Source organism: Coturnix japonica, chromosome 4 (assembly GCF_054131305.1).
Source record: "Coturnix japonica strain WE chromosome 4, WE-NBRP24, whole genome shotgun sequence".
In the NCBI taxonomy this organism is placed as follows: domain Eukaryota; kingdom Metazoa; phylum Chordata; class Aves; order Galliformes; family Phasianidae; genus Coturnix; species Coturnix japonica.
The window spans coordinates 59,703,191-59,719,175 of record NC_140666.1 but is presented as its reverse complement, the minus strand read 5'-3'; the positions used below and the strand labels follow the sequence as shown (position 1 = coordinate 59,719,175).

The 15,985-nt window shown below is 38.5% G+C and overlaps 1 protein-coding gene across 2 annotated transcripts in view; it reads left to right on the top strand.

Moving 5' to 3' along the window:
* Nucleotides 1–15,985, top strand: part of LARP7 (La ribonucleoprotein 7, transcriptional regulator) — a 46,558-nt gene that overhangs the window by 21,340 nt on the left and 9,233 nt on the right. Inside the window, exons 1-10 of one of the 2 annotated variants that reach the window (XM_015861992.3) lie at nucleotides 16–157; nucleotides 2,288–2,496; nucleotides 3,921–4,021; nucleotides 4,135–4,218; nucleotides 6,655–6,819; nucleotides 7,381–7,489; nucleotides 9,101–9,475; nucleotides 10,250–10,385; nucleotides 12,974–13,131; nucleotides 13,928–14,046. In XM_015861992.3, coding sequence (XP_015717478.1) covers nucleotides 2,289–2,496; nucleotides 3,921–4,021; nucleotides 4,135–4,218; nucleotides 6,655–6,819; nucleotides 7,381–7,489; nucleotides 9,101–9,475; nucleotides 10,250–10,385; nucleotides 12,974–13,131; nucleotides 13,928–14,046 — 1,455 coding nt within the window. In that variant the 5' untranslated portion in view covers nucleotides 16–157; nucleotide 2,288. Of the gene's footprint in view, nucleotides 1–15; nucleotides 158–2,287; nucleotides 2,497–3,920; nucleotides 4,022–4,134; nucleotides 4,219–6,654; nucleotides 6,820–7,380; nucleotides 7,490–9,100; nucleotides 9,476–10,249; nucleotides 10,386–12,973; nucleotides 13,132–13,927; nucleotides 14,047–15,985 lie in introns of those variants that run through there. The other variant, XM_085547022.1, reaches the window with a different exon arrangement.

Genomic DNA, 15,985 nt, shown 5'->3' with positions numbered 1-15,985 from the left:
GCGCATGCGCGCGTCGCACCGCGGTGCTTTGCTCTCCGCCGGGGCCGCCCGTCGTGACGGCTGTCGGGGCAGGGCACGGGGAGAACAGGGCGGCTGTGAGAGGCGGGGGGTGGCACGGGGTACACGGGGTACACGAGGTGACGCCGCCCCGCGACAGGTCAGTAGGGAGAGGCGGGGGGTCACCATTGGGGGGCGGGGGAGTGAAAAGGGGGCGGTGCCGCCGTGCTGTGGGGTGGGGGGCGCGTGTAGGGTGGCGGTTGTGGGCATCACCTCAGCGCGGCGCCGCTCGTCCTTAAGAGAGAGCCGTAGTTGGAGCCATAGGCGGCCTGCACCGCCCTGGAATAGGCTGCTGAGTGCTATAACGGCTGAAAGAGCTGCCCTGGCTCACCAGGGAACGGGGTGCGAGGGAGGAGTGTAACAAGTGCCCCGTCCTTGGAGGTGTTCAAGACCAGGTTGGACGGGGCCCTGGGCAACCTGATCTAGTAAATGTGTATGTTTGGTGGCCCTGCCAGGCAGGGGGGTTGAAACTACATGATCCTTGAGGTCCCTTCCAGCCCGGGTGATTCTGTGGTAAGAAATGAGTTAAAAGAGGTACAGCTCTTCCTTTATGCCAAGCAAAGAATGCCCAAGGCAGTCTGCAATGTACATCTCTGAAAGCAGAGGTGTGCTGAATTTTATCCACAAGACAAAAAAACTTAACGTTTGTTTTGTCCAGAAGAGAAATTATTGTCATTTACTGTATGGAAACATAGCATAAGGTTTCATATGATCCCTCCTTCTCCTATCTTCATATTTAAGTGCTTACAGTAAGCAAGCGAGCTTTGATATCAATGCTCGATATCACAGAGCACTAAAGCAGCGCCTAAAAGTGGGTATGGGAGAGGAGGAGGAGCAAAACAGAACAGATTACAGCTTGTGCCTGTTGGTGTTTCCTGAGTGACTAGAAATACATGAAATGCTTTAGATGGGTTTTTAAAATAAAGCTTTGCCGTTCATAAGTCATATTCGTTATGTGTTAGCGGGGTCATAAAATACTGTTCAACTAAAGAAAGTGTCCTGTAATGGTGGAACTCACTGTAGCTTTCAGCTAAGCGGTGTGCTAGTAATTAATGTAAGTTGCTGAAGGGCTCGAATGTAGCTTGAACTTCAGTTGGGAGAGTTCTACCTGGTTTATCTCTCCAAGATAATTGCCCTTTCGCTGTTCTGAGTGGTCAGCTCACAGCGGGGAGAGAAACTGATCCCCGGCTGAGGAGCCACATTTGCACAATAATTTGAAGACTATTTCCATTGTTGCCCTGTTGCAGATGTCAGCTTCCTCGCTGATGGCTGTACTTGTGCTTCCTTACGAGCTGAGGAGTCTTTCAAATGATGATTTCCATATTAATCGCTTTATTTTTTGTGTTAATTTTATTTCTAAAAGCTGTCTGCTTTTGCCGGTATTGCTTTGTTTGGCTTGAGTAAAGCGCTGTGGTGACTGGCATTTTCTTCTAGGATGACTGTATACCTCCAGTGAGCTGAAACACCAGACAAAAAAAAAACCTGAATTGATGTACCTAGAAGTTTTGACCTCAAAGATCATCAAATTCAACCACATCCCAGCTATATTACCCTAATTCTAACTACCCTCTGCTAAATCATATCCCTGAGCACCACATCCAAACGGTTCTTAAACACATCCAGGGATGGCGATTCAACCACCTCCCTGGGGAGCCTATTCCAGTGAGATTTATTGGATATTTATATTTATTTTTAGGAGGGCAAAGATCTACTTGAAGATGGGTTTTGTGAACTCCCTTTAACAGGTTGTTTCCTTCTCTGCTAACGAGGAATTTGACTTATTGAAGGATGCTTAATTACCTCCACAAGTACTTCTAGTAATTCAGTAACATTAGTTAATAGCCTTGCTTTTCTGACAGTGCATGTTTCCTTAGTAATCTTAATGGGGAGAGCAGGCTGCTCGTGAAGCTTTCTGGATTAACACGGTAGCACAGATTTTCAATGGAAAGCCTGTGGTTTGGTACCAACCTGTCTGCAGTGAATTGCTATGGCTGGAGGGCATTGCAAGGAGCTGTGAGACTTAGGTTTCAGCATAGCCTTCTCTGTACTTAATATTTTTCAACATTACTCAGTACTGAATGGTACATGTTTTTGTAGGGCATGCGTAAAGTTAAGCTCCTTTTCATGTGATAAAGTTTCTGAAAATAACTGTATGGGATTACAGTGTTTGTTCCATACTGTAACAGTACTTTGATTTTCTTAAATGTTATATTTAACTTTTGATTGGCAGAATGACGGGAATGGAGACTGAAGCTGCAAGAGACAAAGCCATGGAAGAGGAAAGCACTGAACAGAAGAAAGAGAGGGAGAAAAAGAAGAGGTCAAGGGTGAAGCAGGTGCTTGCAGACATAGCTAAACAGGTGGATTTCTGGTTTGGCGATGTTAATCTCCACAAAGATAGATTTCTTCGAGAGCAAATAGAAAAGTCCAGAGATGGATGTAAGTTTATATTAATGGCATGTCAGTAAACAGATATGATTTGAATTTTCTTCTTTGCTATATTGCAGGTGATGTTACAATTTATTTTTAGGTGCATGCTTGCTTGTCTAGAAGAAAGCAGTTGTATATGAGCTTGTTAATAGTTCTTTGAATCTGTACGCATTTATTTTGCTTTCCTCTACTAATAGCTGTAGAAGTAAGTTAGAGGCATCTGCAACAGTTGTAGTGACTGTTTAAGAGACCTGAATTGATGATTTTATTATTATTAATATAATCAACAGCATAAGCAAGCAAACATGGGTTACTGTTTTCCATAGACGTACAGTACTTGAATTGTAGGGTAGCTGTATACAGGTATGAAAATGTCACTTCCTTTTGCAGTTTTATATTCTTTCTTCCTCTTGCTTGGACAGATTTGATATGTGAGAGATTGTGCATTTGCTTTTACTGGGGCTTTTATAGGTCTCTTTCCTACTGGCCATTTTTGACATGGTTCATTTGAATTCAGGTTAGGAGATAGAGCTTGGTTTTGGAACTACTCAGCTCATCCTGAAGCAGAAGTTAGTTTACACATTAGCTGCACTAACAATTATGCTTTTTGCTTTAAGAATAGTAAATTTGTGGTTAAGATGATCTATCAGTATATTTGCTCAATTGTGTTACTCCAGATGGATTATATCAGTTGTGCTGTATCTATAGAGACAGACAGTCCTTTTCCAGCAAAAGAAATAATGCATTTCAGATTCCATAAGTGTGTTCTTTGTTTTCTTAAGGATTCCATACTTGAAGTATAAATCATTAGCCCATCAGTGTTGTGTGGGAAGTCTATATCACTTGTCAGAGTCCTCAATTGCATTGAACTTCCAAGTTGTTTTTTAAAGAGTGTATAGAAGAAAATTCTTTATGTTTTCTGTGGGTGTTAAAGTTTGGATGTCTCGAACAGTTTTTTAACTAAGACTGGTACTGCATAATTTTCTGTTCAGATGTTATCAGCATGACTCATCTCAGCTGAAGTAAAAGCTGGGGCTCTTTTGTGTTGGAAAGGCTAGGTTAAACACAAGGAGAAACATGTTTTCACTGCAAATTATTTCTGTACTGTAAAAGTACATCACAAAGGCTTTTTTTCTTCCTTTCTTTTCAAGGACAATTATCATTTGGAAGGTAAAAGACAGAAATTCCTTTGATAGATGAGCACAAAACGTTAAATATAGGATTCCTTGAAGCTTGAATTCTGATGGTGACAACTTTCTGTAGATCCTCATCAGTCTGCAGTGTGGGTTTGCATGCTGGAGTAATGACTGCCACATTCTTTTCATGGGAATTCTAGCTCATTCTTGATGTCTGTTTGTTACACACAAGTAGGGCTTTCTAAATTGCGTTGATTTCATCATGTGCTCCTTTTATTTTTTATTTTTCCTTCTCAGATGTTGACATATCACTGCTTGTTTCTTTCAACAAAATGAAAAAATTGACTACTGATGGAAAATTGATAGCACGAGCAGTTAAAAGTTCATCTGTTGTAGAGGTGGGTGTTCAATATTTCACTCTTTTGCTGCAATTGGATTAGTAGTTATAGTGGAACTGAAGTAGTCAGTCCTGCTGACTGTGTTGTTTTTTTTTTTTCTGGTTAAATTCTAGTTGGATTTAGAAGGAACTAGGATTAGAAGACGCCAGCCGCTGGGTGAACAACCAAAGGATGTGGATAGTCGTACAGTCTATGTGGTAAGTTTGTACCTGTTTTGTGAGCTTTGTGTCTCACAGAGCACTTTATTTCCAGCTGTTACAAATACTTTAAACTTCTATTCTTGCTGAAAAAAAACACTGTACATTTTTCAGGCTGTAACTTGATTGCAAATTATTATAGTAATAAGAATGGCACATACAACAAAGCAGCCGCATATTTTACTACAGTTAAAAGTTGGATTTTCTTTGACAAGATCAAAGTACCAGGAAACAGGATTTTTTCTCAGAAAAAAGACAGCACAAAAGGAGAGAGATGTACTAAACTTGTAATGATGAGGCATATATTAGGCTTAATATGTACTTTCAATGCAATAAAAATTTGTTTTGGGAATACAGAATCACAGAATTGTAGGGGTTGGAAGGGACCACTAGAGATCATTGAGTCCAACCCCCCTGCCAAAGCGGGTTCCCTACATCATGTCGCACAGGTAGGTGTCCAGGTGGGTCTTGAATATCTCCAGAGAAGGAGACTCCACCACCTCCCTGGGCAGCCTGTTCTAGTGCTCCGTCACCCTCACTGTATCATGTGGAACTTCCTATGCTGTGGTTTCATCCCATTACCCCTAGTCCTGTCCCCACGCACTACTGAAAAGAGACCAGCCTCACCACTGTGGCCCCCACACCTCAGGTATTTATAAACCTGGATCAAGTCCCCTTTCAGCCTTCTTTTCTCAAGGCTAAACAGACCTGTTCATTTATAACGAATGAAAATACCTGTTCATTTATACTTTTGTTAGCACAGAGAGGTCAGGGCCTGACTATTACTGCTTGTGCAGAGTAAAGGAAGTAAAGAGAAAGTAGGTGATCACAGCCAGAGACCAGGGCAAGAAAGGAATGGGTTTAGTGTCATATGCTGTCTTCTAGCATTGTCTTGATTTAAAATGCTGAGCAAAGAGCTGTTTCACATCCTGGCATGGAAATGGTGTATTTTCATCCATATCTTACTTATTTCCCTGGGCTTTTCTGATTAATGTTGCTAGAGGAGTCACAGTGGTACTAGCAAGCATTTATGAAGTAAACATTCTTTTAGTTGCAGGATTTACTTAAGTGAGCTAATCTTATGTTAAGGTTGCTTTTTAAAATATTCCTACTAGCATAATGTGGCAACCTTACTAGTTCAATGATTCACTAACATAAATGAAAATAGCTTATGCTGCTTCTCAGTATGATATTTTAGATCTCAGAGTAGGTCTACTATTATTGTATTGTTGAGCCACTTGTGTTGGGAAGTGGAAAGAGATCTGATGGTTGTACTGTCACTTCTTTAAAAGTTATGTGCATTTTTAATAGAATTGAACCCAATATGAAGGCCTTCATATAATATTTCAATGTATTGAGTGATATAACCTAACTACATAGTTAACTGGATTTTCCTTAATTTTAACTTTTTCTGTAAAACCAAAATAGGTGATTTGGGTTTTGTAATTTAGTTAATCCATAAAAAATCTTATTTGGAGAATGTGTAGCAGTTCTATATCCTCTCTTTACCACCCAAAAAGGTACAGAGTTATTTTGTTGTTGGTTGGTTGGTTTAGTGGGGTTTTGTTTGTTTGTTTGGAAAGGGGAAGAGGGATATTGTTTGTTTTATCACATTTTAGAAGCCTGTTGTGTCAGATACCCACCCCTTATTTTGTTATTACTAGACTGTTGAGCCATGTTAAATGACTTCTCGAAGTCATTTAACTCATTAAGCCATGAGGGGGAGCAGTGATCCTTTAAGGAATGGTAACTTGTCATGGAAAAAAAAAAAGAGAGAAGTATTGGTTACTTAATTCAGGCATGTATCTGGGAGTACTGATTTTAAATTGTGTTCAAATGAGTCTCCTTTAGGCACTGATACAATAGAATGTTTCTTTGATAAGGGAAGGAAAACTGTTAAGAACTGAGGCATTGTGTGTGCATGCTCCTAAAATGTGTTGCTGTATTAAAAAGCTGGTAGAGCTTAAACCAATTTGAGTAGTACCTCTTTAGTGACCTGCAAGAATTAATTTGTGTGACACCTGAGTTCTCAACATGAAACAAACAAACACAATCCTTGTGCTCTATGCTGATGAGTTTGAAGCAATACAGAGTTATGCTTACTCTGATCTTAACTGGACAGAGATGGTTTATCTTTGAACAAGGCAGTGACATGTGAAGCCTTGGTGTTTCTGTCAAGGGAAGAAGATGAACCTGTTTAATTCAATCCAAATTATTTGTTAAGATAGGAGAATGTATAGAGATCCATTTTCAGATCACTGTCTTTACTGTCTGAATGTTATGACCTCCTGACAAGAATATTTACTGAAGTAAATTATTTATTTAATGTTACATCAAATGTGTTTTTTTGTGAAGAATTCTATTTAGATGTAGCAAACCATCTGATAAAATGATAGTACAATACTGAGAAAACAAGATTTCTTTTTGCTTTTATAGGAGCTTCTTCCCAAAAATGTCAATCACAGTTGGATTGAGAGGGTGTTTGGGAAGTGTGGCAATGTAGTTTATGTCAGCATACCGCGGTATAAATCTACTGGTGATCCCAAGGGATTTGCTTTTGTTGAATTTGAAACTAAAGAGCAAGCAGAAAAAGCTATTGAGGTGAGTAATGGCGTCTCTCATCTGTCAACATTCTTCCTTTTTGTGTGTCAGTGATATGGACATAGCTTTCACATACAGAAATTCCTGAAATATCATAACTGAAATCCTGAGCTAATAGGGGTTATGTCCTCATCTCTTCCTCTCAGAATTGCAATCAATCAAAATCCTTAAAAGTGTAAATTCTGTTGTTTGGAGATTTAATAGAGTCAAGGGAGGGGGTAAGCGTTGAACTAATTTTATTGGTTAGCAATGGCATATTTTACAGAATTAGAGATCTCCATAACAGTAGAATGGCTTACTAAATTTCTTGACATAAGCGTAGTTGCACCAAGCTAACTGGCTGAAAATATGCATTTGCAACTTTAAAAGCGTGTATCATACCATAATGGCAATAGAGGCACAAATATGTCACGCTAATGATATGAAATAAACTAGCTCTGAACTTCTCCAAAGTCATGGGGGGGCTTCGTTGTTCTTGAATGAACATTGTCCTGCTTGTTTTATCTTGAATGTGCAGTGGATTTTAAAAAATTAATTGCTGAATTTTGTTTTGTTTTGAAGTTTTTAAATAATCCTCCAGAAGAAGCACCACGGAAACCTGGGATTTTCCCCAAAACAGTCAAGAATAAGCCTGTCCCTGCACTCAATACAAGTAACAGCAGTGTAGTGGGTAAGTGTTAAGTAGGTAGGATCAAGACTAAATGTTTTGTTTCAGCCTCTGAATTCAGAGTTTTGAACTGATTGCTGTTGTTATAATCTAATCTCATTTCTTAACCTTGAAGAAACAAATACGCTTGTTTTAGTGCTGCTGCCAATGTAGGCTTGAAATGGAATTGTAAAATTCAAATGTAGGAGGATTCTGCTTTTTTGTTTTCCTGCTTGATAAGGAGCTCAGTATCTTTTTTCCCCCTCTTGCCAGCTGCCATCATTAGTCGTTGTTATGCCAGCAGAACAGCTTTTAGACTATAGTAGTATTATCTAAGCACTTAGCACTAGCAAAAGACAAATTGGAGATATTGTGTTAGTAATATTTAGTATTGAAAAGAAAGGTACAGACACAAGAGGAAGATTATTTTTGAACTTCATTGCCATTTACATAAGCTTGTGATCATCTGCCATCAGAGCAAACCTTGTGCTATTTTTCATTCCCTTACTGAGAATTTCAGTGAAGAACTTTGAAAACTGTTTTTATAATTTTCCTCTTTGAAACTCTTGAGCAGAGCAGCCTATAGCGAAATGAACTTTTTGCAGCTAATTTAATAATTCACTTCACGTGATCTATGGATGCTCACAAAAATCTTGAGGATATTGCAAGAAGAATCATGAATTTACAGTTGAGTATGTTTCCAATAATAAATAGCTTCTGTAATTTATGAAGCTGCTTAACAGAGACATATTCTAACTCTGATTCACTGAATCATTTTTCCTCTTGTTTCTGAGCCTAATACAATTTCCTAGATTTTCAGGGGACTTCCTACACTCTTTCTCAAGGCTATTGATGAGTTGTGTTCCTCATTATTGTCACTGATTCTTTGTCATACTATTAGGGCAGATAGGACTGAAAATACCAAAGAAAAAAAATGCCTTTTAAATTAAACACAATTTCAGGGATTGGAAGGGACATTGAAAGATCATCTAGTCCCCCCTACAGGAGGAGGAGCACCTACATCAGGTCACACAGGAGCAATCTTTAAACCCTTCTGAAGTGTGTTCATAGTGCTCCATACTGCATCCTACCCACAACAGTTTTGAAGCAAATACTGTGAACAAAATGTATTTTTTTCCTACAGTTTAAGTTAGCATTCCTTAATGGGAGCTAGTTTTATGGGGCCACTTTGTTGAGTAAATCCTTTTTCTGGGAATATAAATCAGCAGTCTCTTTTTATGTTTGTCTTTGGCTGGCCTGGAAGCTGGTGTATATTTCTTCTCAAAGGCAAGAAGGCAATGACATAACATCTTAACTCCTTTCTTCTTAATTTGAAAACAGGTATTTTGGGGAAACCTGTAGTCAAACTGCACAAGTTTGTCAGTCACAAGAGTCACAAGAGCTTTTCCAATTTTGTAACATCCTGTGTTCTTTTCAGTTTTTGTTTTGTAATTCTGCTTAGAATGCCTGGGAGGAGCTCTGGGATAGTGTATTGCATCTTAACTGTATAGCTAGAGATGATAGAGGCAGACACCTATTTAACATCTCAGAGTAGCATGACCAGTGGTATAACTACTAACCCAGCTGTGGTCATTAGCAACTGTAACTTTTTTTTTTTTTTTTTTTTTTACATAGAGGAGAAGAAAAAGAAGAAAAAAAAGAAGTCCAAAATTAAGAAAGAAGGCAATGTACAGGCAGCTGCAGAGGCAAAGGAAATTAATGTGAACACTACAACAGAGCAAGCCCCCAAGTCAAAAAGACACAGGACTTCATCAGAATGTTCAGAAATGGGGGGAACTGAGGTTCACAGGCAGCTCTCAAAAAGAGAGAAAAGAAAATGGGACAGATCAGAAAGCTCAGAAGTACCCATGGAAAGCAGGCCAGGAAAGAGAAAAAGAAGTAGCTCTGGAGATGGTGAGGCATCAGTTGCAAAAGTCAAGAAGACTGTTCAGAAGGATGAAGTTCATCCTGTAAAAGAGGAACCAACAGAAGCTCCAAAAGATTCTAATGGTAAGGTTCACTGCTTTTCTTTTTCTGTCATTTATATAACGAGTAGTTGAGAGGCTATCTGTTAGAGATGAATGGTAGGTGCTTGGGAATGAGGGGAAGGTATGGGACAGGCAAATTACTAACCTTGTGGATGGAAGGCAGCTTTTTGCTGCAATGTAATCTCTGTAATACAAATATGTTAAGAAACCAACTCTTGAAGGCTAGTAAGTTTATCAAATTAAAGTTTGGTAACATTCAAACTGGTAAGATTGCTCTGCTTGAGTCAGTAGGTAGAAATTGGTGGAGACAGAACAAGGTCAGTTTATGAATATTTGGGATTTTCTGCTGTTGAAATTTAACCTTGCAAGGAGCCATTTCAAGGAGATAATCTACAGGGAGGATAGGGAAGATCTATAACACTGAAGTAGGTAAATCTCATCAGAAATAGAAATGGTTCAAAGAAGTTCACTAGTCACTGAAGATAAAAGTATGGATTAAAGCTAGACAAATGGTGGTGATAGTATTAATAATCTAGATAAGGTTAAAAATTCCAAAAGGATAAGGAAAAATGTTAGTAGAGATGGGATTCAAAGCTGCATTGCAGTGGCATTTGCATGTGCAAGAAGAATCCAGTATAGATCTAAGCTAGGCAAGTGGACTAGGGAATAAGTCCTAACTTGTTTATCTAATGGCTGCTGAGTGAAGAAAAATGTTGGGGGAGGGAAACTGCAGTTGTCTGCTTTAGCCATTTGTTTTGCCTCTATACCAGTTTTCTTTTGGGTTTTTAATTTTTAGATGTTCCTGTGGAAGATGATAAAGATGGTGATAAAAAAGACGCATCCTTTTCAAAATCTAAAAGAAAACACAAGAAAAAACACAAAGAAAGACACAAGATGGGTGAAGAAGTTATTCCACTCAGAGTACTCTCAAAGTAAGTTTAATATGTGGCTTACTACCAGTGTCTTTTGATTATGAGCAGGCAGTTTGTGATGGTGTAAGATGCCCAAGCCGAAGTGAGTTTTACTCACTGCTTGGGTTTCCTGTGGATTTAAAACCCCCCTTCCCAGTGTTGAAACTTGCAGGTTAAAATTATGCCTCATATTACTTATTTAGCTGTCTGTATTTGGTCGAGTCTTGGCCCTGGAAGTTATGTAGAAGTGGTAGTAGCCTTTTTGCCCAGTGAATGTGTTTGGGAGTACTGTAATTTTAAAACGTTCAGTTGCCATGAGGAGTTTCTGCGTAGGTTTAAAAAAAAAAAAAAAAAATGTGCATAGTTTCACGTTTTATTGAATGCCAACACACATTTTATATAAGTAATCTGTATATACAGCAGCTTGTACAAGGGTTTATACAAGGTTTATGCAAGAGTTTTTAGGTAATGCTTGTGGAATGAGAACTTAGTGTGCAATTCAAGTGTGCATTTCTGACAGTCCATCACCATTGCTAAAGTGCAATTCCAATTTTTATATCACAGAGTTGCATATTAGCAACAGTATTAGCCTGTAGTTGAGAAGTGGGAATGCCAGAATTCTACATCTGTTGGGTTTCAGGAGACACCACAACTAAAACATGGAAGCACTTACTTTTTCAGGTGTCCAGCAAGTACCTCCATGTTAAAGTAGAGGGGGTCCTTGCTGTCCGATTACTAGCTCTGCATACAAGACTGTGTGCAGTGCAAATACAGAAACAGGATGCAAAATAATCTTGACTAGAGATGTTGTGGTAGAAATATTATGAGGCCCCACACTCCCTCCCCCATAATACAGAAACCAAAAAGATCCATAAAGAAATTGTTCTTCTGCTCCAGTTTCCAGTTGAGAAGAAAGATTCACCATCACTAAAACATGGAAGCACTTTCTTTTTAGAACAAAGCAAGCACGTCCACATTTAAGTTGTGGGAAACCTTAAGTAGAGAGGCTGCACTTCTTTCTGTAAAACAAACTACAACAATTACTTTAACAACACAATTAAAAATCATGCAAGTAAATGATAGTTTAAAAAGCCGACATTGGTTATTTCAGCGCTGGGTGCATGCTAGGTGGAGATCTCCATGCACCCAGCGCTGCAATAAACCATGTCAGCGCTGCGTTGTAATGCTTGTCATTTTTCTAAGAGGAGAAAGAAATTAGGATCCACCACCACTGAAACATGGAAGCACTTACTTTTGTAGGCAGCAGGTACCTCCATGTTAAAGCGGAGGAAGTCCTTTAAAAAATCCTTCTGAACCTACAGACCATAAACTGTCTTGGTTTACGTCCTTAGCTGCTTTCGGCCAAAAGTCTCTTTGCTCAAGTCTTGTGGGGAGAAAATTCTTGACCAAAATAAGAACGAAGCCGTGGACAGCATTTCGGAATTGAGAACAGGATTCACCTCTACTAAAACATGGAAGCACTTACTTTTGTAAAATCACAGAAAGCACCTCCATGTTAAAGTAAAAGGGGTCCACACCAAAAAAAAAAAGTTATCCAACGGTGCTCGTCTTCTTCCTCCAGGATCCTGAGGACAAAGAAATAAGTTTTAAATTGAAGCGAAGCGCAAAAAAAAAAAAATCCGTAAGAGGATAAGCATTGTAAATACTTGCCTGCCTCATTCCCCACAGTCTCCTCTTCTTTGGAGACACGCTGACAAGCAACTCCTTGTGCTTGTATTTATACCATACCTCGCCATGGAATGGTGTTGCCTTTTTATCTCAACGAATCATTACGTGGGTCTTTTGTTATTTTAATGTCTTTGCTCTGTTGAGAATGTATGATCCTGGGTGAGTCTGGATGCTTTTTTTGAAGTATACAGTTGTCAGTGTTAACAGCTAAAACCATTACCACAAGATATCCTCCTCTTTAAAAATCCTCTATCAGCTTGTTTGATAGTACAGATTAGGGTAACAATGAGTCGTTCTCACAGTGGCACTATAGGCATTGTGTTTCTGTGGAGCAAAGCTCTGGCTGTTTGCAGAAACATCTCCATGTTAAATGTATGTAAATATATAAATTGCTTCCATGTGGTGGTATTTTTTAAGCAGAGTGCATTTGAATAGTGAGGAATGTTCTTATCTCAGTGGGTTTTTGGAGAGTTTAACCAGTTGTTGATTTTCGATCAATGATTTTTCTAGAAAGTAAATGACTTATTCTTAATATAGTGACACAAAGTGGTTTCACTGAACTAATTCGGTAAATTCAGAGTTCACTGTCTCTGAATTAACTCTGAATATAGAGTCTGTGAGCTCTGTAGTTCCAGTAGAAGAGAGTTTACCACTGTTGTTTTCTGAACGTGTAATGAATTTGAGTCACTCTACAAGTGAGGTTATTCTTGTTTTAACTTGCTTGAAATACTAAAAGCTAAAGCAAAATTAAAAATGCAGGTACTGACCAAGGTGAAAATGAGCAAACTGTGTGGGGACTTCTAATAAGAAAGATCTACATCACTTGCCAAGTTTAGTTTCAGCCATCATAGACAGATTTGTCTGAGTTTCTAAACCTTATTTCTGTGTTTACAACTGGTTTACCTGTCTTGCCTTTACAGGACTGAATGGATGGATTTGAAGCAAGAATATTTGGCTCTTCAAAAAGCCAGCATGGCCTCCTTAAAGAAAACAATGTCCCAAATCAAACCTGAGCCTGTGGGAGAGATGGAAACAAATAACTGTGCACCGAAAAATCTTCAGTCTAAAAATGGCAAATGTAACTGTTTGTTCTTCATTTTCTTTTTATATGGTTCAAGAATGCTTAAGTCACTGGTCCTCTAGAAATATAGAAAAAGAAAACTTATTTTCCTATACTGATGTTCTCTTTGAATGCCAAGCTTCTCTCATTTAAATTGGTTTAGTACTAAGGAATTTTATAAGCAAAAAGTGGTGCAAGAACAGTCCAGTTCCACTTCTTAAACGAGATTATTTTTTTTTTTAGGTAATTGTAATTTTAAAAGCCAGGGAGAAATAAGTCAAGAATGAGTTTTTTGATGTTGGCCTGTGTTGTTTAACCATCCCTTCTAAGGGCTACAAAACTGTTAATCTAAAGCATTCAGAAATGCCTTATAATGGGGTTTGATCAGGTTTATAGCTAGAAGTTAAGCTGCATATTCTTGGATCTACTAGTATATTTTTCTGAAATGGAATTGTTTCCTCCCATCCCCACCTCAGGATCCTCTTTCCTTTCCCATTTAGTGAATTGAATTGAATTCAATTGAAATTGAATTGAACTTCGATAACAGACTTGTCGTTTATTTTAAATCACTATAGATTCAGGATTTGGTTATTAACTGTGATGAATAGAAGAAAAAATATTCTAGGGTGCTTGTGAAGCTACGATTTTTTTTTCTTTTATGTTATTACATTAGAGAGGAATCTGGATCCACGATTTTAAAATATGTTCCTTTTTCATTTCTGTGTACATCACGTTGCTTCTGTGCTTTTGTAGATTTTGGCTTGCCAAACTGATAAATGTGAAATTTCTTCTCTCCTTTTTTCCAATCCATCAGCCACCAGTGAAGATGGTGCCCCTCCTGTCAAGGCTAACACAATGGGGCCCCAGTTTGTGAGTGGAGTAATTGTGAAGATCATTAGCACTGAGCCCCTGCCGGGCAGGAAGCAGATCAAGGTAATGCCTTTGTAACCTCAGGGTAGCTGTTAGCCTTTCCTCTTACAGTGCCACCCAAATGTTTGAATATGGAATACGATTTAAACAAATTTTAACGATATTTTTTTGTTTGTTTGTTTGATTACCTGTAGCTGTGTTCGGATTCCTCTCTAGTACCTGTTAATGGAAGAATTTAGGATGGCAAAATAGGGTGAAGAGAATGTTTCAAACAAGATGTAGCCTTTTGAGTGCTTCAACCAAGGCTGAAAATAATGGCAGAAATAAATAATGCTCTGGAGGATGAGTAATTGTCACCTCTACCTCCAGCCCTTCTTGTTCTGTCTTTTCATTTGCTGTGTGAAAAATGTGGTTAATGTTATACTGCTAAAAGTAAATCACTGCTGAGACCAATCTTCCGTTTCAGGAATAGGAGTTTGATGTTGTTGGGTGCACCTTTTTCTGTATGTAATTGTGCCACTAGTTTTGGTACAAATCAAATGAAGGAATCCATAGTGGTAAATTGTTTTTGCTTCGGTATGTGGTGATTTGTTGTTTTAGTTAGTTAGTTTGTTTTTAACAACAGGAATTTGGGGTTAAGAAAACATATTGTATGAGAAAGTTGTCATTTGGTTTTAACTCATGTTAGAATAAATGTGCAGACCACTTATAATGGGAATGGATCTAAACACAAGTTCTGAGGTAGCTTACCATACTACTTAGATATCTAACTGTACATTGTTGGGAGCTTTCTACTTGCAAGTGTGTGAAGTTGAATGTATGCATAAATACTAGCAAGGTTTGAAGGGTATTTTTCACTGAAAAGGAATTGATGATACATGAGGTTTCACCTTAATCAGTCTTGTCTGCCTTGGTATTTGTAGGCAGTCGTCTGAGTACTGGAGGCACTGAGAATGTGGTAGTTGTCACTGTAACGTTTAAGGCCAGTTCAGTTTGACTGCAAAGTACATTTTATGTAGTTGAGTTTGTGTTGTCACATAACACATTATGCTCAGGTAGGGCAGAGCTCATTTTCAGCTACTGCTGAAATCATAAACTTCCAGTCTGGTATTTCCAAATAAAACAAATTTAGTTTTTTTCTTTAGTTTAAGAAGAACATTTCAGTGAAAGTAAAGACATAACAAGATTGGCATGGCCTTTATTCTTGTTAATAGTTGTTGTGGTTTCCATAATAAGGCAAAATATTATACAGAATATCTCCAAACAAATGAGGAAAGATTTTTAGGAAGAAATACAGTTGTAAAATACATCTGTAGTTGGAACAAACAACAATCCTCAGGATGCTCCAGCTGTTTCTCAGCTTGGCAGAGGGAACTGCAAACTATACTTGACATTCCCTGGCTGACTTGTGGCTATACTAGTTGCTTCTGTGAAATGTTTAACGCTTCAGCAAAAGCCTTTACTTTGTCTGTCCACCAGGTCTGTCATATCTACAGCACTGCTGCCGCCAGACAATGCATTTAGGTTTTTCTTAGTAAATTTCCAGTATTTCTTCTTGCATGACAGGCATGGGGAACTTCTACATACCTGAAAGATCTTTTCAGTGCAATTCTAATGTTATTTTGATATTTTAGTTTTTTGCTGTGCTACTTCCATTTGCTCCCCTGTTTCTCAGGGGAGAGAAACTTATGTGTTGTGTGAGTCTTAATTTAAAAACCAAAACACGATGACTTTGGGTTATCAGAATGAACAGTAGTTTTGATTCTCAAAGGATCTCAACAATTTTGGTGCTTAGTTTTGTTTTGCTTAAGGTTGTGCTTTGTAGTGGATGGGGTTAAAAGCAAGTAATTCTTGAACAGTAGCGGCTTGAGCTGCCTGCTGTGAACAAAATGGACTAGGAATGTGTGGTTTTAGTTAATTTCCCTAACAGCAGGTATTACAAGTGAAGTACTTCATCTGAAAGAGCATGTGTGACTCTTCCTCCTTCAGCTGTTAGTGAAAA